Source organism: Rhinichthys klamathensis, unplaced genomic scaffold (genome assembly GCF_029890125.1).
Source record: "Rhinichthys klamathensis goyatoka isolate OS25496 unplaced genomic scaffold, OSU_Roscu_1.1 h1tg000746l_1, whole genome shotgun sequence".
Taxonomy (NCBI): domain Eukaryota; kingdom Metazoa; phylum Chordata; class Actinopteri; order Cypriniformes; family Leuciscidae; genus Rhinichthys; species Rhinichthys klamathensis.
In genome coordinates this window covers 1-27430 of record NW_026607155.1, presented here as the reverse complement: position 1 = coordinate 27430, position 27430 = coordinate 1, and the positions used below count along the sequence as shown (strand labels likewise).

The following is a 27430-nucleotide window of genomic DNA, read 5'->3' as shown; positions in this document are numbered from 1 at the left end:
GAATTCCCTAGGGCACTGTGGTGATTCGACAGGCATCTCTGGTTGGTTTCCGGCAAGCTGGTTTGTCTGACCGGCGTTACCGACGCGGACCGTGAGTGAGTCTCGGACTTCTCTGTCTCTTTCCATTTGGTGCGACACATGAACTGTGTCATCAGCAATCTGGCACTCCAAAGTCGCAGATTGTTTGAGAGGAACGCACCTTGGTACAGATGAACAGAGAGGCCCGGGGACACGGCGGTTGAGTGTGGGGACGACGGAAGGATTAACCACGACGCTGGCTCCAACCAGAGTGACCACAAGTCACCCAGGCAAACTAAATAAGGTAAAACCCATCTGGAGAGCAGGCTCAGGCCTCGTTATCCCCTGCAACACTCTCTGTGTTAGTATATCTCCCATTTCATTACAGACCTATTAATTTGTTTTGTTTCATTTTACTGCAATCTTTTCTATCTCACTATTTTTCCGTTCTGTTGTGATTTGTTTTGTTTTGAGACAGAACCTATGAGAGACACTGGAAGACAGCTAAATAATAGATCGACCACTGAGCAGCTAGCGTCACCACGTGACTCCCTAGGCTGCCGCCCTGTCAAAATCTTTATTTAGGCCCTGCGCTGACCTACGCAAATTGTCCCAATCTAACTGTCTGCATCAGTTAGCCAAAATTCTCATAGACGGCATAGCCCGTATTAGCATAATTCCTTAACGGTAGAACGAACTTGTCTTGGTCTCTTTGTGTGTGTGCTGTGTTTCTCTCGCCCACAGTGAGCCAGTATGTCCCGAGCCTCCAGTCCCGCAGCCCACTGGGACAACCTCGACACATGGCTGACAGCCATGACGGCTACCTTCCTGCCCGAGGAAGCTGGTGACTCAGAGCCCCCGAGCCAAGAGCAGCTGGACGCCGACTTGGACAAGCTGATGGAACACGATCCAACCCAGAGCTACCAATACAAAGACTGGGCCAAAATCGTTGGACATCTCGCTCACACACTTGTCAACCAGGCACGGCTCAGCGAAAGACACGGCATCAACCTGGAGCAGGAAGCCGCAACGCTAAAGCTTCAAGTGGAGGAGGCCCGGAGGAACCAAACCCACGCTCAGTCTCGTCTGGACCAGCTACTCCTTGAGACCCACGACCAGCGCGGGAAAAAGGATGCAACAGACCCAGAGCTACAAGAAAAAGTGGAAAAACTCCAAAAAGCCCTGTCTGATCTTCGTCTGGACACAGACCAAAGAGAGCAGTCGGAGAAAGAAAGCAGAGAGGAACTCGACAAGAAACTCCGACATGGTGAAGCTCTCCTTGCAAGAGCAGAGACTGAATTAAAAGAAAGAGACACTAAAGCCAAGGCCTGCAAAAAACACTTGCTAGCGGCCCAAGCTAAAATCCACGAGCTTGTTCAGCAGAGACACGATCTCGAATACGAACTTGACATTGTCCGCACAGAGCTGAAACACTCGTATAGACTGCAGAGTGACCGGGAAGGGGAAACACACACCACACAGTTTCCCCTGACCAGCCGGTCCGCATCTTTCAGCCAAGAGCTAAGAGCTGAAAAGGGGGGCGAAAGTCCACCGTTCAAGACACCACTAGCCAGCGCACAAGAACCCCCGCCAGCAGCAAGGAGGGGGGCCTTCAAGAGAACCCCTGCCCCTAACCACGGCACGGCCCCCAAAGAACTTGACAAACTGGCCAGACACATCCCTACGTTCACTCCGAACCCTGCAGGAGGCCACGACGTGCATGCCTACCTGCAAGACATTGACTTTCACTTACAAACTGTCACCAACGCGACCGCTTGGGACAGATTGTACCTGCTAAGAATTACGTCCAGTTGTGATGTGCGCAGCTTCCTTGACCGTCAAACAGAGACTATCAAAACGGACTACCAGCAGCTGCAACAAGCTTTGATCCGTGAATTCTCTGATCCAGAATCAGACCAAGGGTTGTTCACCGCCATGGACCTCCAGCAGGCCCGACTTGAAACCCCACAGACCTACTACAGCCGACTCCGACAAGCCTACTTCGGAGCACGGAACCAGCCTTATATGGAAGAGGATGTCAATTTCAGAACTTTGTTCCTTCGAAATCTGCATCCCACATTGAGTCATCACTTAGGCATCCTGGCCTGTCCCCGTAGCATGTCTACCCAACAGCTACGAGACTTGGCCCACAAAGCTCACATTAAGCAAAAGATTGTGTCCGAAAAGACTTTGAAAGACCACACAATCTACTCTGTCTCTGAGCACTACTCAGAGCTGGCTCTAGAGGGCGCCCCACAACACCACAGCCCTTTTCACAGACAGTCAGAACCGTTCCAGGCCAACAGAGGGCAGCACAACTGTGATGGTGCGCGTCCTAGACACCAGAGCGAGCGCTCTGAAAGATTCTGGGAAACCAGCCGGCGACCCAGAAATAGCCGACCCCCATCACCAAGAACCCCAAGCCCAGAAAACAGGCCATGGAGCCCCTCTCGACATGCCACCGATGAGCCCAGGTCTGAGCCCACATCAGATAGAAATCGTATGGCCCCGTCAGAGACGGCGGAGATCCTGAAGGTGCTGAAAGAGCTTCTTCACAGGAAACTTCACAAGGGACACAGGAAGGATGAGCCCGACGTCTTGTGTCTAAGCGTAAGACCAAGCACCCTGAACACTGCTCGTCGGCCACAGGCCACAGAGCCAGCTGTCACATCACAAAGTGACAGCATCATCCAGCCACCTCAGCTGACAGCTGCACTTCCTGAGCATGACAGCACAGTTTCCCACGACTGGGTCCAACACCACAAAGGACCAGGAAATGCTGTTTTGGTTAACTGCCTCCGCAGCGAACCACCCGAGACCAGCCCTAACTACCCATCGATCACCACACCAGCCCCGACGCCAAGATTTCTGGGGAACCTAATCCAAAAGGGGGTGGCCCGGAAACTCTACCTGGCTGTCACGCTGGAAAATGAGGTGAGGCTTGAAGCCCTGGTCGACACGGGCTCAGACCTCACTTTAATATCAGCTGAACTTTTTGAAAGACTCAGATTCAAAGCTAAGAAACAAGATCGAACTCTCACATCTCAAACGTGTGAGCTGACTGTGCAGTCATACAGCCAGAACGACATTCGGCTCGAACAGGTAGCTCCAGTTCACCTTACACTTGGCTCTATGGGTCTGATCCACCCAGTGTACATCTCACAAATGAACACTCACCCACTTCTAATTGGCAAAGACCTGTTAGATCGCTTTGAGCCTTTACTGGACTTCAAACAGCTGAAAGTTTGGGCTCAAGTTCAGGAACCTCTCCCCCTCCCGTCAGACAGGTCACCTGTGCCAGACTGTCAGGTCACAGAGGTCACGAGAACTCCCGCAGAGCCAGACTTCAAGGTCACGGGAACTCCCGCAGCCAGCCATGAAGACACAGCCTCAGCACCACATGAAGGTTTGAATTCGCTACCCTGCACCTTCCAGCTCACCAAGGACAATTCAATGCCCACTATGAGAAACCACCCCTCATACCCCTCCAACCACCCACGCAAGGCATCTGAACAAACAGACAACCGGTGCCCCAGACCACTGCAGTTCACCAAGCACATGCTGCGTGCACGGGACAACTTTACGTGTTCTGCACCTGGTGACATCACTGCGCCACAGCTTGTGATGCCACAGTGCAAAAGGGGGGGTCATGCCAGTGTATGCCCACGATGCACCATGTGCTGCCAACCGCAGCACTGAGATCTGTCCTCCCTTTCTCTCTCCCTCTCCCCTTTGTCTTTTGCAGGACGCTGTTGTGGTTCTTCATCCGGTGCCTCCAGCCAACCAGAGGACAGCCGCAATCGGACATCTCACCAGGTCCGGCAGCAGGCATCGTCCGGAGAGAACAACCGGGAATCCTGATCACCAAGCACAGGACCCACACCCAGAAAGTGTGTGTTCGACGCGACCCACGCAACGTCTACAGAGCACCTCACCCCAGCACGACACTGTCACCCGTGTCACCTTGCTCAACCAGAGCATGTGGAGTTGAGTACTGAAAGGTGCCATCCCAGCTAATTGACATTGCTCCTATCGATACAGCCCTCCAAGCTTTGTCTCGACTACCCATTCTGACTACCTCACCTGTTGTCCAAGCCTGGACCGCAGCCGACACTGCACTGTGTACCTCTATGGTAGTCAGACACACCCTGACACTGGGCTTGGCCTTCATCCTATACAGGAGACTGAACGAGATGCAAACATCTTCAGCCAAGCTCACGAAAGGTTTCGGACAAAACCCGCAAAAAGGGGGTGCCAAGTCAGAGACCAGGCCAGAGGCAGCTTTGAACCTCATAGAGCTGAATCCTCAGCCCTAATAACCACCTGCTGCATGAGTCATGATTCACCTGCCATCCGCCCATTGTGATGTGTCGTCCGATGATGTCCACAAAGGGACGTCATCGGACGAAAAGGGGGACTGTAAGGTATCTGGGGTAAATCATTGACTCTGTCCTGAATGCAAATAAAGCACATTCTTCCTAAAACCCAAAGTTTTTAGGATTAATGAAAATTACTGGACTTTGGTGCCAACAAGTCTGCTTCTAACACGTTTACGACTCTGGGACACTCACCAGAGACTAACCCTGCATTCTCCCACTCACTAGTCCAAGCTTCAAAGGAATTCCAGAGAACCCCCCCCCCCCCCCCCCCCCCCTATTGGGTGCTCAATGCACGCAGATACAAACACACACACATATATGAACTTTTACTACTCCCCTCATTTAAAGACATTTACTGAGGTATATTTGATATGTTGTTATGTTTGTCGATTGCCCAGGTCCTATGAAGGGATCTATGAGTGTGTGTTAGTTTAAAACAAACTGCAAGGGCAGTTAATTATGCTTTTAATGTAACTTTGCAATATAACTCTCCTAAAATGTATTTCTTCCTATGTTCAGAATGCTTGGGACCTGACAAGGTCATTTATGTAATTGAACAAGCCATAAAATGTATTTTACTATGTTTTACCATCTTTGGAATGATTCTGAACAAATTCTGACTGATCGTAAAACCTGTGAATGCGGCCATAATTTAGCTTTGACAAGACAAAGAGAATTTTGCCGCCAAGAGTTTTGTTGAATGTCATTGGCTAGTTCGCACCTCAGAGGTGTGGACTCCAGTTCCTTTAAAAGAGAACTGGACTCGCTCGCTTCTCTCTCTGTCTTCCCTCTCTGGCTGGTACCCTGGACTGCTCTTCCTCCATCATGTGACTCCTTGGTCCATCGGGACCTCGTGTTCATGCGATGACCCATCTTTCCTTTGTTTGTCTAGTTCAGTTTTATTTTCCTTTTTGTATTCTCCTTTGTTCATTCTCACCGGCGAGTGAAATGAACTTAGTTTGAATCATTTCTTTGGCAACACCTTCAACGGACGATTTGAACATCCCGCCACACGGGCGCGCCGGAAAGGACCTCTGACCGGGTTCGGAACACACACACACGTACACGAGAGATCAGCAAGTATTCGTTTTCCTACCGAGATCTAAATACTGCTAAGATTGCCTGCCCTAATTAGGGTACGATTTGACTAGTTGTCTCTCTTAACGGTTCTGTGTCTGATGAATTTTGCCAAACTCACCAGCTCTCTCTCTCTCTCTTTCTATATGCATTCTCCTTCCTCGATGTTTTATTGTGTTTGTAAATACATTTATTCCTTGTAACGTTTATTAACCGTATACGTAATCACCTTTATTAAATACATATATTCATTGATTGATTCTGCCTGTGCTCATACTTCAAATCACTTAAATGTTTCGATCAGCTATAAGCTTTGAAATGGTATAATACTTTAAATAGTATTGTGACGAAACAGGAGAGCTATCTTTTACGGCCGTAAAGATCGTCTCTTCCTGCGAGTCTCTTAAAGGTAATTTCTCTGTGGAAATTGATGAAGATCCATGACCAGTTTGCTGGACAAACAGATTATTCGATAATAATTAATTCCATTGAGGAGTATCCTAAGAATCTATATATTCCAGACGATTTGTATATGAATATTGAATTATAATTCGTTATGATTTAATTATTGATAAATACAATTGATCTATCTTGCCGATCTGTATGAATAATTGATTATACATCCATTATATTCGGTCGTTCATAACAGATTGCGTAACCCCTTTGCCGGGTGATTTTTAACATGTATTGTTATCTGGGTCAAACCCGTATCAATAGTTATTAATTTGTAATTACTAAATATTGAATACATATTCCCCAATGGCCCAAATACTTTACACTTTCATGAAACAAATGGAGAAACTAGGAAGAACATCCAAAATGCAAAGAACGTGGAAGGTTTTTTTTTTACACTGCCAAGCTCTAAAATTAATAAAAATGTATCATAAAAACTTTACTTTATTGTCCTTTTTTGAGCTTGATAAAACCTCTGTTGTTCTTTCGAACTCTAATATACAATCTATTTTGTGTTCCACTAAATTATGAAAAACGTTTTGATTTTTGTACAAACTATTCCTTGAATTTAGATAACTGTTTCTTCTTTCATCACATCTTATTCATAATTTTTGACTGAGAATGTTCTGTTTTTTTTTTCTTTTGCAGGTTTTCCATGATGTGGCCTATAAAGCTAAAGACCGCAATGATCTGATTGCTGGAATTGACGAATTTCTTGACCAAGTTACAGTTCTGCCACCAGGAGAATGGGACCCTTCCATCAGGATAGAGCCGCCAAAAAACGTCCCGTCCCAGGTCAGTGAAGCAAGATCACAGACAGGAACTATAAACCTGCAAAACTTACAGTACGGCAACCCTGATGTAGGATTGAAGTTTTGTACTAGCCAAAAGTCTGGACACACTTGACTAAATTTATGTTGCTCACAATCTTAAAAGGCTTTTGATCTAAAGACTAATGCTTAAATGCTTCAAATGAGTTTTGTAGACGTACATAAGTATGCATTTCTGAAGAAAATTAAACGTTTAATTGCATTGAAAGGGACGAGTTGCAGTACATAGTGAAGGTACTTCCTTATTCCTTATTTACTAGTTTAAAAGCACCCCATGATGCACCTCATGAATGTCCAGAGTGAGCAGAGCAAGAGCCCATATTATCCCCTTTTTCAAAGTCTTGATTTTGTTTTTAGGCTTTACTAGAACAGGTTTTCATGCATAAATGTTCAAAAAACATTATTTTTTCCATATCTGACATTATTGCAGCTCGTCTCTTCCCAGTCTGTCAGTAACGCTCTGTTTAGTTCCTGTCTCTATGAAGCCCCTCCTTCTGAAAAGCACACTGTGCTCTGATTGGTCGGCTGGATCAGTGTGTTGTGATTGGTCAAGTGCTTTGAGCGTGTTTGGGGAAATGTCCCGCCCCTTACCATAACCGCCAGTTTCAACACACTACTAACTAACTCAACCAGGCCCCGCCCCTTTATTCTGCATATGAATGATTTAAATGAGGAATATTGTGACGTGTTTGTTCCCGGAAGAAAACTCAAGACTACAATGGAGGCGTTTCAGGAAGTTCAGAAACAGTGACACTGATATAGAGAATAACTCCCGCTGGAGGGACTTTCAGAGCTTTTCATACTCAAACAGCAACATTACACACTAAAGAAAGATGAACATGGAAAAAAGCATAAAAGGTTCTCTTTAAATATACGAGAGTTTGTCTCACTACATCATTCCCAGACTTCCATTGTGTTATTTTAGAGTTTATCACCTTTAATAATTAGGTGTTTTCAAATCTTTGGCTTTGCCTGGTAATGTAGTTATACATAGATATTATTTTAGTTAATATTGAATGAAAAACTCTTCTGTTAAGTACAATTAAGTGTGTTTTCTGCAATATGTGTATGTACAGTAAGTCATGTGATGTAATGCACATGATTTATAAAGCACACAGCTGGCTATGTTCTCACTGTGAGTCTCCATCTGCTTATAAAGATTAAAACAAAGCGTTTACTGTAGAATGTCGATCTAGAAATATTGAAGAGAGGATTAACTGTAGCACTGCACTGTAAAACAAATGAGCGAAAATAGACCCTTTTTCTTCAGTGCATTTAAGTGATGTAAGCCCAGAACAGCACACTGACATTAATCTGAGACACAAATGAGCATATTCATCTCAACTATATTATACTATTATATTAATTCACATAAGCCAGCTAACACTGGTTCGTTCATTCCATAGTATTCGAGCGGCGAAAGTGGTGTAGTTGAGTGTGACGAAAAAAGAGGTGAGAGTCTCCACAAAATCCGAACGCAAGTGGTCATGGATACCAGGTGGAAACAGGCTTTCTCTCTCACTCGCTCGATTTCCTGGCTATATATTTTGCAGCTATTAATATGCGAGATGTTCATATTATTTATAAAATTGTTTGTTTGGGTGATTTTCAACAGCATTTCTCAGAAATCGCTTACTGCACCTTTAAGCCGTTCAGGCTTAATTAATTGCAAGTCTATAAACTATACATCCAATAATTTGGTGAATTGGTATGTTTCGTCAGGGCGTGAAGAGATATAGAGCTGAGTATCATCAGCGTAACAGTGAAAACTAAAGCCATGCTTTCTAATATCTCCCAAGGGTAGCATGTACAGGGTGAAAAGCAACGGTCCTAGTACTGAGCCTTGCGGTACTCCATACTGAACTTGCAATCGATATGACACCTCTTCATTTACTGCTACAAATTGGATTGCAGTAGTTTAACACTTATGATTACAGATTTAGAACAAACACTAACCTGGGCTGCGTTTCTCAAAAGCATCTTTAGCCTAAGTAGATTGTGGAACCATTGGCACCAATTATTATAAGCCTCCAAAATAGAAATAGTCTGGAGCGCTCGGTTAAAGTCTGCTCGAAAATTATTGGACTCCCGATTAGGGCTCTTTCTATTATAAGTGAACAGCAATTGCTGAGGTTGGCTGGAAGGATTTTGCGAGACACTTCACATGTAAGGTTCTCTGTTTTTGAGTGGCTTCCTTCACGGCTACGGCTTCGTTGTCCATGTTGTAGAACACAAAGGAGGAAGGCAACCTTTGTTCCCAAATCGGTGCAGCTTTTAAATTCTCAACCATCTCTACCCCCCCCCCTGTTTATCATGCCTTGATTTTAATTATTGTTTAATATATATATTAGGTATTCATTAATATGTATTCCGTGCACATTGTGTTATTTATTTGTTTTTATGTATAATGTTTACATTACTCTATGTGGCCTCATTAATTGCCCCTTGGGGACAAATAAAGTGTTTTGAAATTGAAATGGTCTCTACGATCAACTTAGCTCACGATGCTTTTGAGAATATTTGAGGAATATCTCTGGAAACTCTGTCAATATCTCTAAGTCCTGTCAGAACTCTTCTCACAGTTTTATGCTAAGAGTTCTGCTGTATCCCTCTATCGTCTCTGTGTTTGATATAACAGGAGAAGAGAAAGATCCCTGCAGTGCCTAATGGAGAGCTGGCAGAGACAGAGGAACACGGTGGACATGGAGGCCCTGAGCTGCAGCGCACCGGGAGGTCAGTCTGGAGTGTGTGTGTGTGTATGTGTGTAGACACATCAGAATCGCATGTCAGTTTGTGTGAAAGCCGTCAAAAATAAAAACCATAAATTAGATCTCTTTAATATCTACTGAAAGAATGGAGATGTTTGCAGAAGTGTCCTGCTTTTTTCTTTTTTTTAGATCTTTCTTCCTGTGTCCATCTTTCAGAAGAGATGTTATTGTAATCTTGCACTGACACTATCGGATGAGAACAAAACTTGAACTGAACTAAGCTGGATAATGACCATATTGTCTTCTTCTAAAGAGGTTTTCCCCACTGTAGGGCCATCTGTTCATGCAGTTGTCAATAGCAGTCTCTCCTCAGGTGTGGTCCCTGCAAATTGTAACCACGCAGTAAGTAGTGCAACCTCTGATTAAAAAACCTGGTCTGGATCCTGCAGACCTCTCTAATTGTAGGCATAACTACCTTTTCTTTCAAAAATTCTTGAAAAGATAGTCTTGCAGTCAATTAATGGCATTTTTGAAAGACCACAATATTCTCGAAGTTTTCCAGTCCGGTTTTAAAACTCTGCACAGCACAGAATCTGCTCTTTGAAAAGTTTTTAATGATATCTTTTTAGCAACTGACTCTGGTGATTGTGTTATTCTTGTGCTTCTTGATTTAACTGCTGCGTTTGACACTGTGGACCATGAAATCCTGATCACTCGTTTAGACCAGTGGGGGGGCATCAAGGGCATAGCACTAGAATGGTTGAAGTCCTACTTGAAAGGTCGGACTTTCTGTGTCAGCTGTGGTGACTCCGAGTCCTCCTCTTCTCCTCTCTCTTGTGGGGTCCCTCAGGGTTCAGTTTTAGGCCCTCTTCTCTTTTCTCTTTATTTGCTCCCGCTTGGTTCAATAATCAGGAAGCACGGCATGTCATTCCACTGTTACACGGACGATAGCCAGATTTATGTGCCTCTTAAAAAGAATGACACTGTTAGACCGCTACTCGAGTGTCTTGAAGATATAAAGGCCTGGATGGCTCTTAACTTTTTAAGTTTCAATGCACAAAAGACAAAGTGATGGTTTTTGGTGGCACCAATGCGACCCCTCCTGTTGATTTGGGTGCCTTGGCCCAGTACTCCAAGCCAACCATCACTAATCTAGGGGTTAAAATTGACTCTGACCTTAAGCTTGACAGTCAGATCTGGGCAGTCGTTAAATCAAGCTTTTTTCAATTGAGGCAGCTGGCCAAAATAAAGCCATATCTTCCGAGGCAACATTTTGAGAGAGTAATCCACGCCTTTGTTAGCACTCGGCTAGATTACTGTAATGCACTGTATGTGGGGGTTAGTGGGTCTTCTGTAGCCCGTCTCCAGATGGTACAAAACGCGTCTTTTAACTGGAACACGTAAACACAAGCACATTTCGCCCATGTTAGCCTCACTTCACTGGCTGCCCGTACATTTAAGGATCCAATTTAAAATGATTCTACTTGGTTTTAAATCCCTAAAAGCTTTTGCCCCACCCTACATTTCGGAGCTGCTACACCCTTAAACACCCACTCGTTCTCTCAGGTCAGCTGATCAAACTGTGTGCCTCTGCCCATTAGACAAGCCTCTTCACTGTCTGTTTTTAAATCGCTTATTAAAACCCAATTTTCTCCTTGGCCTTTGACACCTGACGTTGAGATTTTTTTTTTTTTTTTTTTTTTTACGGTATGTTTATTTTTTCCTATGTTTTATGTCTCTTGATTTGTTTTATCTGTATTATGCTTTACATAAAGTATGTATTTTATGTTTTTTGCTTATTTTTTCTGTACAGCACGGTCCCCGTAAGACTTTCGTTCATCTTCAAAACACAAATGAAGATCTTTTTATTGAAATTTGAGAGCTTTCTGTCCCTCCATTGACAGCTACACAATTACCTCGTTCAAGCCCCAAAAAGGTAGTAAAGACATCATTAAAGTAATCCATGTTACTCCAGTGATTTAACCTCAATTTTAGTTGCGAAGCTGTCAATAGAGGGACAGAAAGCTCTCAGATTTCATTACAAAGATCTTCATTTGTGTTTCCGAAGATGAACGAAAGTCTTACGGGTTTGGAACGACACGAGTAAATGATGACAGAATATATTTTTAGGTGACCTATCCCTTTAACAATTGTGCCTAGATACCAAAGAATGAGATATCAATCTGAACTCACTAATTTCTCTTCAAATTCTTCCAAATTATCTGAGCTGTTATTCACATCTATACTCCTGTTTCAAAGTTAATACTTAAACTTAACACAACTTAATTCAATTAAGTCTCGTGAACCTTGAAAAAGTTAAAAGATCCTCTCAGAAACCAAAATAATGGAACCGGTCATGTTCACTATGACAGTTAAAGAGCACATAATAATGCAGATCATTGAGGATGATGGTTTCGTTGTCTACTACGATGTAACCGAGAGCCGTGCCACTGAAGACCAGGTTTTCAACTCTCCAGTGAACTGGACAGATGCCATGTTTGACATTTGGTCACACTCTTCCTGTTGAGTGACAGTTTTCACAACTTTGAGTGACTTTCTCTCTTCTCACAACAATAATCCCCTTCTGTTCTCAGATGGCTCTTTTCTCCCAAATGGTCATATCTGATCAGCCCTAATTAATATTTCTTTCTGGTTTTATAGCATGTCTGCCTTATATAGTATGTGGATTTTCTGAATGCATGGAATACCTGGATGATCTGCTATATTTTCTAAATTGTGCAACGACAGACACTATGTAAAATACTGAATACATTCGACTTGATTACATTAACAGTGACAAATGCACTGGACATAATATCTGCTGTGATTTTATCATCTCTTTCTTCAACCGGACTGCCAAATATTAAGACCTTTTTAAATACAAAATTGAATTAAAAGTGTTTTACCATTTTATCTTTATATGCATGTACTAAATTGATCTCAGTTTTATACATAATTTTTGCCACACCAGTTAATGGCGGAGAACTGTGAAAATTCACTGTTGTATTTCTTACAAACTATGAAGTTGTATTTAGCATTTACTAAAAAAATACATATACATATTTTTGTCCCTATAACAGTGCAACTGTTTTTTCATATGCAAGACGCGCCAGACTTGCTGTGAAACAGCCATGCTCAGAAAACCTGTGACTTTTTGAGAGGAATATTCCACATATGTGTCGGAGCATGGAGAAAAAAAAAATCCATCCTCCAGCCATCATATAGAAAAAATTACTTTTCTGCTTAGGAGAATGTTAGTAGAAGATGTGTGGCTTGCAAGAAATTCTATGCACAGTAAAAGAAAAAAGAAAAGAAATAATAGTTTGAAAATTAAGCCTGTTTTTATGTACATTATTTTCATGAGAATTAAGCAAATTTACCCGCCAAACTCCCATTATTGTAATGCATCTCGATATTGTACAGTATATCTGAATATTTTTTTAATTCCCGTTAGTCTCATTAATATAATACAGTACTGTAAAAAACGAAAACTGTGGCTTAATGCAAGGAATATTCCACATATGTGTTGACAAATGGAGAAAAGATACATAGATACACTTTTTTTTTTTTACTTAGAAAAATGTTAGAAATGTGATTTGCAACAAATTCTCTGCACTCCAAAATAAAAAATAAATAGTTTGAAAATGAAGCCTATTTTTTTTTTAGATTGTTATGCAATTAATTATTTTAATGAGAACTAAGCACTTTTCCCCTCCCAAATTCCCATTACTGTCATGCATCTTGATATTTTACATTTTAATTCCCATCATTACTGTAAAAAAAATGACAATTTAAGTAATATTAAAATATATATATTTTTTGCATAATAGTAACGACAATTTGGAAGGAAAAGGTTTAATTGTCATGAATTTATATTCTCTACGGAATATAACACAGCTCTGAATGTGCGCTGAATTGAGTGTAAGCCAGTTTTCCAGCTCTTTCCGCGCCTCAGAAGGCAGTGATCTTGTGTGTCTGGTGTGTTTTGTCAGGTTTTTTGGTGGATTAGTTCTGGATGTGAAGAGGAAGGCTCCTCACTTTCTGTCAGATTTCACCGATGCGCTCAGCCTGCAGTGTTTGGCCTCGTTCCTGTTCCTGTACTGTGCCTGCATGTCCCCGGTCATCACCTTCGGAGGACTGCTGGGAGAAGCCACTGAGGGACGCATAGTAAGATCACATCAACACCATGCATTTGATTTGAAACTAATTTTCATGATTTGTTATCACAACTTTTTATATTTTGTCAAATCAACTTAGATAGAAAATGTAATTCAGATAGCATAATATTTTGAGTTTCTATTTATTAAACCAATCTCCTTTGTTGTGTTAACTCAAAATTTTTATTTCAATGAACTCAAAATTTTAAGGCTTACTTTTTTAAGTTAATCCAACAATATTTTTTTTACAGTGGAAAGTAGTGAAATACACTAATTTGTAACGGATAACGCAATAAAGTTAAAAACGTATTTCCATTGCGGTCCTTGATGTAAAGCACAGACTTCACTCATAGTGACAGGTAACTTTGTTTTGTACACGTGTGTCTGGGTCTGCATCTAAATTGCGTAGTCAGCAATAATTTAATTTGCAGGTGAAACTTAAAAAATTAGAATATCGTGCAAAAGTTAATTTATTTCAGTAATTCAACTTAAAAGGTGAAACTAATATATTATATAGACTCATTACATGCAAAGTGAGATATTTCAAGCCTTTATTTGTTATAATTTTGATGATTATGGCTCACAGCTTATGAAAACCCCAAATTCAAAATTAGAATATTGTGAAAAGGTTTTCATAACTGTAAGCCATAATCATCAAAATTATAACAAATAAAGGCTTGAAATATCTCACTTTGCATGTAATGAGTCTATATAATATATTAGTTTCACCTTTTAAGTTGAATTACTGAAATAAATGAACTTTTGCACCATATTCTAGTTTTTCGAGTTTCACCTGTATATGAATGTTGTCATATAAAGGTGTTTTTTGAGCATATTCTCCCCTGTTCTCAGAGTGCCATTGAGTCGCTGTTTGGAGCCTCGATGACTGGAATCGCGTACTCGCTGTTCGCGGGACAGCCTCTCACTATACTGGGCAGCACTGGACCCGTTCTGGTGTTTGAGAAAATATTGTTCAAATTCTGCAAGTATGTCAAGTGCCATTGCTCTGATCTTTTATATTGCTCAGTGCACACACTTGGTTAAACTGAGTGATTTAAAGAACATTATTTATATGAATTGTTTTAGATAATGTAATTATCTGACGCCATCGTTTTATCTCTCATTCTGTCTATCATCTATCTATCTATCTATCTATCTATCTATCTATCTATCTATCTATCTATCTATCTATCTATCTATCTATCTATCTATCTATCTATCTATCTATCTATCTGTCTGTCTGTCTGTCTGTCTGTCTGTCTATCTATCTATCTCTCATTCTATCTATCTATCTATCTGTCTGTCTATCTATCTATCTTTCATTCTATCTATCTATCTATCTATCTATCTATCTATCTATCTATCTATCTATCTATCTATCTATCTATCTATCTATCTATCTATCTATCTATCTGTCTGTCTGTCTGTCTGTCTGTCTATCTATCTATCTCTCATTCTATCTATCTATCTATCTATCTATCTATCTATCTATCTATCTATCTATCTATCTATCTATCTATCTGTCTGTCTGTCTGTCTGTCTGTCTGTCTGTCTATCTATCTATCTCTCATTCTATCTATCTATCTATCTATCTATCTATCTATCTATCTATCTATCTATCTATCTATCTATCTATCTATCTGTCTGTCTGTCTGTCTGTCTGTCTGTCTGTCTGTCTGTCTGTCTGTCTGTCTATCTATCTATCTATCTATCTATCTATCTCTCATTAATGTAATAATTAATAATGTAATTATCTGACGCCATCGTTTTATCTCTCATTCTGTCTATCATCTATCTATCTATCTATCTATCTATCTATCTATCTATCTATCTATCTATCTATCTATCTATCTATCTATCTATCTATCTATCTATCTATCTATCTATCTGTCTGTCTGTCTGTCTGTCTATCTATCTATCTCTCATTCTATCTATCTATCTATCTATCTGTCTGTCTATCTATCTATCTTTCATTCTATCTATCTATCTATCTATCTATCTATCTATCTATCTATCTATCTATCTATCTATCTATCTATCTATCTATCTGTCTGTCTGTCTGTCTGTCTATCTATCTCTCATTCTATCTATCTATCTATCTATCTATCTATCTATCTATCTATCTATCTATCTATCTATCTATCTATCTATCTATCTATCTATCTATCTATCTATCTATCTATCTATCTGTCTATCTATCTATCTATCTATCTATCTGTCTGTCTGTCTGTCTGTCTGTCTGTCTGTCTGTCTGTCTGTCTATCTATCTCTCATTCTGTCTATCTATCTATCTATCTATCTATCTATCTCTCATTCTGTCTATATCTCTCATTCTGTCTATCTATCTATCTATCTATCTATCTATCTATCTATCTATCTATCTATCTATCTATCTATCTGTCTGTCTGTCTGTCTGTCTGTCTGTCTGTCTGTCTGTCTGTCTGTCTGTCTGTCTGTCTGTCTGTCTGTCTGTCTGTCTGTCTGTCTATCTATCTATCTATCTATCTATCTATCTATCTATCTATCTATCTATCTATCTATCTATCTATCTATCTATCTATCTATCTGTCTGTCTGTCTGTCTGTCTGTCTGTCTGTCTATCTATCTCTCATTCTATCTATCTATCTATCTATCTATCTATCTATCTATCTATCTATCTATCTATCTATCTATCTATCTATCTATCTATCTATCTATCTGTCTGTCTGTCTGTCTGTCTGTCTGTCTGTCTGTCTGTCTGTCTGTCTGTCTGTCTGTCTGTCTGTCTGTCTATCTATCTATCTATCTATCTATCTATCTGTCTGTCTATCTATCTATCTATCTATCTATCTATCTATCTATCTATCTATCTATCTATCTATCTATCTATCTATCTATCTATCTATCTAACATCTAATCTCCTTTAAACTTCAAGCTTTTAAAACTATTTCAATCAAACTTACAACTTGTAAAACTATTTTAACTTTTAGACTAATCTTTCTCAAGCCAACATCAAAGATAAACAAACTTTATTATCTTGTTTTTTTATTACATTTAATTTTAAATAATTATTTAATAATTTTTATTTAATTTACATCTATCTATCTATCTATCTATCTATCTATCTATCTATCTATCTATCTATCTATCTATCTATCTATTTTTATTGTTTTATCTTGTTCTATTCATCATTCTATCGTTTTATCTATCATTCGGTCTTATCATTCATCTCTCATTCTATCTATTTCTATTGTATTAGGTCTCATTCTATCTATCTATCATTCTATGTAATGTTTTATCTCTCGTTCTTTCTATTTGTCATTCTATCATTTATCTCTCGTTCGATCTACTGTTCTATCATTTGTTTTATCCCTCATTCTGTCTACTTATCTATCTATCTATCTATCTATCTATCTATCTATCTATCTATCTATCTATCTATCTATCTATCTATCTATCTATCTATCTATCTATCTATCTATCTATCTATCGTTCGTTTTATCTCTCATTCGTATCTACTGCTCTACCATTTATCTCGCATTCTTTCTATCATTCTATTGTTTATTTCTCTATCATCTATATATCATTCTTTTATTAATCTCTAGAGATAGATAAAATGTTAGATAGAAATATAGAACGAACGTTAGATAGAATGAATGATAGACCGATAGATAGATAGATAGATAGATAGATAGATAGATAGATAGATAGATAAAAAACCAACCAGAACACTCTAGAAACTGCTTAGCAACCACTCAGAATACCTTAGTAACCTCTTAGCAAGGTCTACATCCCCAAAACCTCCCTGTACACAAGGCTGAGCTTCAGACTGTGTGTGTGTTTGCAGGGAATACATGCTCACGGTGTGTGTGTTCTGTTTGCAGGGAATACGGGTTTTACAGTGTGTGTTTGCAGGGAATACATGCTCACGGTGTGTGTGTGTTTGCAGGGAATACGGGCTCACGGTGTGTGTGTTTGCAGGGAATACATGCTCACGGTGTGTGTGTGTTTGCAGGGAATACGGGCTCACGGTGTGTGTGTTTGCAGGAAATACATGCTCACGGTGTGTGTGTTTGCAGGGAATACGGGCTCACGGTGTGTGTGTTTGCAGGGAATACATGCTCACGGTGTGTGTGTGTTTGCAGGGAATACATGCTCACGGTGTGTGTGTGTTTGCAGGGAATACGGGCTCACGGTGTGTGTGTTTGCAGGAAATACATGCTCACGGTGTGTGTGTTTGCAGGGAATACGGGCTCACGGTGTGTGTGTTTGCAGGGAATACATGCTCACGGTGTGTGTGTTTGCAGGGAATACGGGCTCACGGTGTGTGTGTTTGCAGGGAATACATGCTCACGGTGTGTGTGTGTTTGCAGGGAATACATGCTCACGGTGTGTGTGTGTTTGCAGGGAATACATGCTCACGGTGTGTGTGTGTTCTGTTTGCAGGGAATACGGGCTGTCGTACCTGTCCCTCAGGACGTGTATCGGGCTGTGGACGGCGTTCCTCTGTCTGCTACTGGTGGCCACTGATGCCAGTTCACTCGTCTGTTACATCACGCGCTTCACCGAGGAGGCCTTCGCCTCGCTCATCTGCATCATCTTCATCTATGAGGCCTTGGAGAAGCTCATTCATCTCGGGGAGACGTATCCCATTAATATGAACAACAATCTGCAGAAACTCACCACTTACAGGTGAACACACAACCGAATGAGGAGCAGAATCAAATGGACACCAAGATTATAGAAACAAATGCAATTTAACCTCTTTTTATAGCAAAGCAAGTTAAAGGATGCTTTGTTCTGTAGATGCTCCTGTATCGAGCCTGCAAACCCCAGCAATGCCACGCTTCTGTACTGGGAGCAGAACAACATCTCGGCTCCGGAGATCTTCTGGGAGGCTCTGGAGGTTCAGGTCAGAACTGACAATACAACTGATATTAACCCTATAATGCCTACTTTATCATATTTGATGCACACATTTCTAAGGCATCTAAATGATCAACACAATCAATTTGCTAAAAACCTGGTGCACACAATCTACTACAGTACATGCCCTCTGTCGTCTTTAAAAGTCTTAATTAAGTCTTAACACACGAATTAAGGGCTTAAAAGGTCTTAAATCAGAGCAGAAAGCCTTAAATTCATAAAGTTTTGGCATTAAATGTTGCAAAAAAATTGATATTTTCCTTTGTTTTTGTTTTTTTTTGTCCTGCTTTCCAATAATAATATCTAAACATCCTTAAATCAAAATGCATTTACTGAGATGCAGTTGTAAAATTAAGTAAGTTCATGCCTAAAACTCTGTCAATGAGTTGAAAACTTCCATTCGAATTAAGCTGATTTTTCTGAGCTGATCTTTGTTCTTGTTTTAATCATAAACTCATTTCATTTTTCACTTCATATTTTATGTCATTATGCATTTTAAGTAAATCTATCTTGATTTAAGAATATTGTGTTCCTTTCAATTTATCCCTTAAAATGTCTTTAGTTGGTCTTAAATTACCTTTATAAAACCTGCAGAAACTCTGTAGCGAAGTGAAGGGTGGTTAGAATAATTGTAAAAATGTCCATCTTCAGCTCTATTCCTTTTATGGGAATAAAAAAGTCTCATTTGAGTGACATGATAAAGAGACTGTTAAGGAAATTTGAGCTGTAATAGACTGGATTGCATCTGTTAAATCATCATAAAAGCTAAAAAGATCATTGCTGCTGCTCGTCTTATGACGGGCAAGAGTTGCAATAGCAGCATGTTGAGCAGATGTCTGTGTGTGTGTGTGTGTGTGTTTGTGTTTTGGAGCATTTAAAGGAACAGCTCATCCAAAAATGAATCACTTGTTACCATTTACTCATCCTCGTGTTGTTGTGAGTGAACTATTCCTATACGTAATAAAAACCTGACCCATTGTTTATCTTTGTCAGGATTGCATTGAGAAGAAAGGAGAGTTTGTCGGGTCAGCTTGCGGGCCTCATGGTCCGTACGTTCCTGATGTTCTCTTCTGGTCTGTAGTTCTCTTCTTCTCTACAGTGGCCATGTCGGCGTTCCTCAAAGAGTTCAAGACCAGCCGCTACTTCCCCACTAAGGTACGGCAGATCTCTGAGCGTGAGGAGTTATCAGCAGCCTGGCGCCCTCTAGTGTCACTGTGGAGCGTGTGCTGTTGCTGAGAGAGGAGAATAACGCTTCTGATGGATGTTTCAGGTCAGATCCATCATCAGTGACTTCGCTGTGTTCATCACTATTGCTACAATGGTTCTGGTGGATTACGCTCTAGGGGTGCCTTCAACCAAACTACAGGTCCCTAATAAGTTTAAGGTCTGTATCTATCTATCTATCTATCTATCTATCTATCTATCTATCTATCTATCTATCTATCTATCTATCTATCTATCTATCTATCTATCTATCTATCTATCTATCTATCTGTCTGTCTGTCTGTCTGTCTGTCTGTCTCTCCATCCATCCATCCATCCATCCATCGTTCTATCTATCTATCTATCTATCTATCTATCTATCTATCTATCTATCTATCTATCTATCTATCTATCTATCTATCTATCTATCTATCTATCTATCTATCTATCTATCTATCTATCTATCGTTCTATCTATTGTTCTATCGTTCTATCTATCTATCTATCTATCTATCTATCTATCTATCTATCTATCTATCTATTAGGGGTGGTTAAAAAAATCGATTATTGATTAATCGCGAGTATGTTATGGACGATTATGAATCGATTATTAAATTTTCAAAAATCGATTTTTTTATTATTTAAAAAAAAAAATTGCGTTATTATTATTGCCGCATCGCTGGATCTAGAGAGAAGCCGCCGCCGCCGTCGAGGAAGCGACAAGACAGCGCCTGAAGAAGCCGGCCGTCTTCGCCACCTTCAGCCATCCGTGCGAGCTACGCTATCCGGCGACGGATCCTTTCTTGCAAAACTTACTGTCTAAAAGAGTAGCGAGCGTCTTTTTCAAGATGCCTTGCACTTCCTGCGGCGCGTGCAGAGCCCCGCACAGCGACGGAGACCGCCATGTGATCTGCGCTCTCTGCCTGGGCCAGTAACACGCAGCTCTTGCCCTCAGGGGTTTGTGAGCTCAGCGACGCACTTCCGATGTCGACCCTGCGGGCTGCACTGCCGTCGTTTTCTGATGCAAATGCTCGCCGGAATGACTCCCTCGAGCGTCTATCTCTCCTTCTCCGCCCCCTCTCCCGGACTCGCAGCCGCCGGGCTCCCGCCCGCGCTGCCGCCACCTCAGGGGACGAGGCGCTTGATATGGATGAGGACGCGCTGCTGACAGCTGTTCTAACCGCATATAATGCAAACATTTTTTTGCATTATAAACTTTTTATTTACCTTGACATGTTTCGACTGCAACCTGCAGTCTTCCTCCACCTGAACAACACCTTGTCTTTCTAGAAGAAAACTGTCCAATTTCTACAGTATGTTGGTTCTGATCTAAGATGTTTATCTTTGATGTTGGCTTGAGAAAGATTAGTCTAAAATTTAAAATGGTTTTACAAGTTGTAAGTTTAATTATCTTGTTTTTTTATTAAATTTAATTTTAAATAAATTACATTAATTGTTTTGTTTAATTATATGTATTTTTAATTTTTATTTAATTTACACAAGGAGATATGTGGGCTGTAAAAGAACAATGATGTGCTAAAAAATGTCATTTGAAAAATATGTCACATACACACAATGTTCAAAGTTTATTATGTTAGCTTTATGTTAAATGTAACATAGCATATATTAATAGACTTGATAAGAATAGATGTTTCCAATTTAATTTAGTCTTGCAACATGTTTCCAGCCAACTCGTGACGACCGTGGGTGGTTCATTAACCCGCTGGGACCGAACCCGTGGTGGACGTGTGTGATCACCATCCTCCCCGCTCTCCTCTGCACAATCCTCATCTTCATGGACCAGCAGATCACAGCTGTGATCATCAACAGGAAGGAGCACAAGCTCAAGGTGCTCACACACTCTCTCTCTCTCTCTCTCTCTCTCTCTCTCTCTCTCTCTCTCTCTCTCTCTCTCTCTCTCTCTCTCTCTCACACACTCACTCACACACACACACACACACACACACACACACACACACACACACACACACACACACACACACTCTCACAAACACACACACACACACACACATACACACACACACACACACACACACTCTCTCTCTCTCTCTCTCTCTCTCTCTCCCTCTCCCTCTCACTCTCTCTCTCTCCCTCTCACACACACACACACACACACACACACACACTCTCTCTCTCTCACACGCTCACTCTCTCTCTCACACACACACTTTCTCTCTCTCTCTCTCTCTCTCTCTCTCCTCTCTCTCTCTCTCTCTCTCTCTCTCTCTCTCTCTCTCTCTCTCTGTCTCTCTCTCTCTCTCTTTCTCTCTCTCTCTCTCACACACACACACACGCTAATACATACAAAATGGAGAGTGCAATAAACCGCTAGTAAGTCTGCGACTGAGTTAACCCTCTGTGTTCCGCCTTGTGCCCACAGAAAGGCTGTGGCTATCACCTGGACCTGTTCATGGTGGGTGTGATGCTGGGCGTTTGCTCTCTGATGGGTCTGCCGTGGTTCGTGGCGGCGACGGTTCTGTCCATCACTCATGTGAACAGCCTGAAGCTGGAGTCCGAGTGTTCGGCTCCCGGAGAGCAGCCCAAGTTCCTCGGGATCAGAGAGCAGCGTGTCACCGGCCTCATGATCTTCCTCCTCATGGGCTGCTCTGTGTTCATGACCTCAGTGCTGAAGGTCTGAGCTCAGTCATCAACATACTTACATTTACATTTATGGGTACTGTCTAGTGTTGTCATAAGTACCGACTTCGGTACCAAGTCGATACTGAAAGTTAAAAAATGTGACGCTTTGAGCAGAATCATACACCTCTGATTGGCCATTGTTCTCATGCGCTCTTCAAATATGTCTGTGATTGGCTACAATGATCAGCGCTTCATAAACATGTTGTAATATACATCAATGACGCTCTTCACCGAGTGCTTACACAGAAACACACGGGAGCGTTTGTAAGCAGGCGTCTATCAGTGGACCGGTCCTTTCAAATACTTTCAAACACTTCCGTGCGCTCTCAAACGAAACAAAAGTTGATCATTGTAGCCAATCACAGACATATCCGATGAGTGCGTGAACACAATGGCCAATCAGACGTGTTTATGAATCCGCTCAACAGCGCTCAAAGCGTAACATTTAAAAAATTTCAGTACCGACTTTTGGTACCGAAGTTGGTACTTTTGACAACACTAGTACTGTAATTTACTGTTGCTCTGTGAAATCTAGTCACTCCGATAAGAATCTGTGTGATCGGGAGTTTCACATGAGGGTGTAAAAGTTCCCCGCACAGATTTCGCTCGTGTTTAAGTTGCGAATGACACACAGTTGCTGACCAAGCTTGGTTTGAAAGTGACTTCAGTGTGAGCTGTGCTTTACAGCTGGCATTAAGATGCGTTTCGGTCGATCGGATCACAAGTGGACGACGCTAAAACAGGTGTAAACGGCGTCTAAAACGTTGTGAGCTTGTCCACTTCGCACCACTTCCAGAGGTAGTTGAAAACGCTCATGTGGTCGAATGTGCTCAAACAGCCACAAAAGACTAGCCTGGCTAACGTCAGACCCAAGTCTCATTGAGACGTGGTCTGGGAACCACATGTTCATTTTCTCGTATTTGAGGCGTGGTTTACGAATGCCCTGAGCCGTTTATTGGGTGCTACGAATGTCTATGAAATGCGCCTGTACGTAGCTCATAGCCAATCCTTTCAATTATACCAGATGACGTATGTAGAGCGACAGAAATTAGACGAGGAAGACAACGATGGGTCAGAGATTTATGTGTACACGATGGCGTGTATCTAACGGCCGTTTCACACCACACAGCGGCGCGTATTTTTTCCGGCGTGCATGTTAATCAATGAGTGCATTCACACCAGGAGCAGGAGCGTCGCGTGAGCAGTGGTGAAGCGGGGGTTTCGGCGTCGAATCTGTGTTTGCTGCACTTCTCCACGCTCAATTAAAGTGAAAGCACACTTTTGATGGACAAAAATAAATATGATTTCACACAAAAAGTGCCCAAAAAGGACAGAATAAGCATGTCTAGTGAGTTTTAACAAGAACTTGAGTAGGCAAATAAAAGAAAATAAAGACTCCTAAGATTTAGGCTACCCGGTAAAAACTTGTTTTTAATTATTCAGTTTGGGTGAAAGTTGTGTATTATATATATATAAAAAAAAAAAACTAAAGTAAACTAGCCAGAAAATATTATATATAAACGTTCTTTTAGTTTATGTAACACACAGACAGCTACAGGCTAGCACAACCCAAATTAAACCCGAGTGTGTGGTTTATTTGTGTGTTTTGTTTTTTATCCGCGGAGTTGCAGTCTTGTAAACATGAGTGAAACTAATAGATTTGAGCCATTTTCTGGGTTGTTTTGTAGTTTAACATTTAAAGGAACACTCCGACTTTTTGGGACTTTAGCCTATTCACCTTATCCCCCAGAGGTAGATAAGTCCATACATACCTTTTTCATCTCCGTGCGTGCTATACGTCTGTTTGACGCACCCACTGCTAGCCTAGCTTAGCACAAAGACTGGATGTAAATGGTTGCAGCTAGCATACTAATCCAAATAAGTGACAAAATAACGCAAACATTTTTCTATTTACATGTTGTGATTTGTATAGTCACAGAGTGTACAAAAAACAAAGTCACATGAGACACAGACATATTTTAACCGTATAAATACGGAGTGATAACCGCAGCACCTGAGACGCGCTCTCTGCTCCTCACCACGGCGCGTCTCAGGTGCTGCGGTTATCACTCCGCCCAAGTAACAGTGCTTCGCCTTCAGAGAATATAGTTCCCAGTATTTATACGGTTAAAATATGTCTGTCTCATGTGACTTTGTTTTTTGTACACTCTGTGACTATACAAATCACAACATGTAAATAGGAAAATGTTTGCGCTATTTTGTCACTTATTTGGATTAGTATGCTAGCTGCAACCATTTACATCCAGTCTTTGTGCTAAGCTAGGCTAGCGGTGGGTGCGTCAAACAGACTTATAGCACGCACGGAGATGAAAAAGGTATGTATGAACTTATCTAACTCTGGGGGATAAGGTGAATAGGCTAAAGTCCCAAAAAGTCGGAGTGTTCCTTTAACTTATATGCGAATGTTGTACACCTCCCCATTACAAACTTTCAAGACTATCAATGTTATAAAATGACCAACTTCTAAAAACAAATGTATAGTTGTCTTTGTAAAGAATTGCTCGCTTATATATCGTTAGCCTCATAGCATAATTGCCAAAGTCATATTTCAATGTCTTTGGAAAACAAGAAAAAACACAAAAAGACTTAAAACGGCCGTAAGGCTTCGCGTCTGCTGCCATGTTTGATCCATAGGTATAAACAAACTGCTTCGGTGTGTCGCATAAAACGTCGTCATCGTCTTGCTGCTCTCCCCGTTCTGTGATTGGTTCCCTAAATGAGGCAAAAATTGGTCCATGGTATCCAGACTGCCTAGCAGCGTGAATAAAATCGCGCTGCGGCAAGCTAGTATGGGGAAACCCAGGCTAACAAAAGACGGCAGTCAGACGAGATTTATTTTGTGAAGTTTGTTTTGAAGAGGAAAAACGCACCAAGCACAATGTTCTCTCACCATTCCTGATTTCTAACACACACTCACCGTGTTCGTGATCTTGCGGCTGTCAGAGAAGAAACTAAAGCTGCTGCTCTCTGTGTCTCCAGTCATGTTCATATGTAAATTACGCGAGCTTAGTTTGTTCATTAGATTGAAAGGTCTGGAGAAGAAAACATACATTTACCCGCCCATGACCCGCGCTCAAAGAAATCAGGACAAAAGAGATGGATTAAAACACCAGGTGTATGTGACTCCCTCGTCTACTTGTGATCCGATCGACCAAAACGGATCTTAAAGGCCCGCTGAAGTGCCCTGATTCAATGTAATTTCCTCTGAAACGGGAAGGCAGGGCAGGATATATTGATCAGCTCCGCCCCCTTTTTTAAATAGCCAATAGCGTTTAGTTTCACAGCTCGGCCAGAGCCGTTGAGCTCAGTAAAGCCGCAGTTTCCTCCTAATCTCTAACCGTTTCTCCTCCAAATCTCCTCCATATCACTTTAAAATATAACATTCTGTGCAGAATTCAAACGGGTCCGATACGATTTCTGGTCTGCGGCGACTCGATCACATGATCCTCTCTGTGCTGTCGTGTTGTGATTCACGTGACACTAACCAACCAGACTTCATTCGCCCCAATGGAAAGCACGGTCTGAATCGTTCCTATCCCCTATATAGTGCACTATGTGCCATTCACCATGTAGAAAATAGTAAATGTGTGATCAAGTGACCAATTTCATTTCATCACAATAATGTAGAGGGCGGAGCTTCAGATTCTAGAGAGCATCTGATTGTTTTTTGCACAAAAATCTGCACTGAGATTATAAACTAATAGTAACAAACATTTTTTTTTATATGTCTCCATAGTTCATTCCAATGCCGGTGCTGTATGGAGTTTTCCTTTACATGGGTGCATCTTCACTGAGAGGAATACAGGTAAAGACACTGTAGACAACATCTGCTTATCTAACACTGTGTCTTAACCAGACGTGAAGCGATGCTGCCACGTGATAAAAGCCAACATTTACAGTCATAACCGGCTGCAATGGCGATATACACAACGATTCTAATTTTTTTTATTTCTATTACATGCAAAGAATGACACTGACAATCTCAGGTGCTGTTTATGTGCTTTGTTTAATGTTAAAAGCATCTAATGTGAGTATGAAAATAATTGTGTGTGTGCTCAGTTAATCATTTCTTTGAGACTCCACCCACACACTCTTCTGATTGGCTGATTTTTGACTGGTTTTGTCGCATCGCATCTGGTGTGGAAAGACAAATTGCTTTTCGCTGGAATCTTATCACATCTCGTTGGGTTAGAAAACAGTGAAGCATTTCCAACTTTTCAAACATGAATTGAAATGTTACTTTTTAGTTGTCCACAACAATATTCAAAACAGTGTTATTCTAGTGTCATTGAGATACTATTATAGTTTTTATTCATATTTCCGTTTTTATTTTTTAGACTGAAGATTTTAATTTTAACGTTTTAGTGATTTTGTGTTTTTGTCATTTTTAGTATATATTTTATTTTTTTCTTCAATATGTCAATCTAATTTTTGCTAATTTATATTTCAGTTTAGGTTATTTTAGCACATCAAGTTAAACTAAATTAAGATGAGAAATTTATAGTTTTTATGTTTTATTTCAGTTAACGTTTATTTTTATTTTTTATTTTTAGGATTTAAAAAAATATTAGAATATTATAAATTCATTAAAAAAATCAATGTGAAAGTGTCATCCACCATATTTTTCAACACAGAAGTAAGGTGTTTTTTGTGAACGTGTGAGACTTCCTATTTATTAGCCGCTATTGGGAAATAACGAGAAAAAATATAAAATTGCAGTAAACTGTAAAACTGTTTGCGCTACAAAGCAGCGTGTTTATTATTAAGACAATATTAAAATAATACGATAAGAAATACCAGTTTGCAATATCAAGCGGCATAGCAGACTCTTTTGTACATGTAAAAATAATAACTGAAGCGAATGACGGAAGCCAGACACATTAAAATTACTAATGACCTGAAAAATAAGGTTCATGCGATTTTATTATTTTATTTTAAAAGTAAAAATCACACTTTTAAATTCAGGCTAATTCATATATCAAAAACTGAGGCAACCTTGACAAACAGTTGAACTACAGA

At 40.7% G+C, this 27430-nt stretch overlaps 1 protein-coding gene across 1 annotated transcript in view; it reads left to right on the top strand.

Moving 5' to 3' along the window:
- The window catches only part of slc4a10b (solute carrier family 4 member 10b), a 91158-nt gene extending 64927 nt beyond the window's left edge, over positions 1 to 26231 (top strand). The window contains exons 12-22 of the mRNA XM_056242708.1: positions 6576 to 6722; positions 9396 to 9490; positions 13458 to 13632; positions 14475 to 14608; positions 18048 to 18293; positions 18408 to 18513; positions 19521 to 19682; positions 19798 to 19911; positions 21417 to 21578; positions 22131 to 22382; positions 26148 to 26231. Coding sequence (XP_056098683.1) covers positions 6576 to 6722; positions 9396 to 9490; positions 13458 to 13632; positions 14475 to 14608; positions 18048 to 18293; positions 18408 to 18513; positions 19521 to 19682; positions 19798 to 19911; positions 21417 to 21578; positions 22131 to 22382; positions 26148 to 26231 — 1677 coding nt within the window. The remainder of the gene's footprint in view (positions 1 to 6575; positions 6723 to 9395; positions 9491 to 13457; positions 13633 to 14474; positions 14609 to 18047; positions 18294 to 18407; positions 18514 to 19520; positions 19683 to 19797; positions 19912 to 21416; positions 21579 to 22130; positions 22383 to 26147) is intronic.
- The last annotated feature ends 1199 nt before the right edge of the window (positions 26232 to 27430 follow it).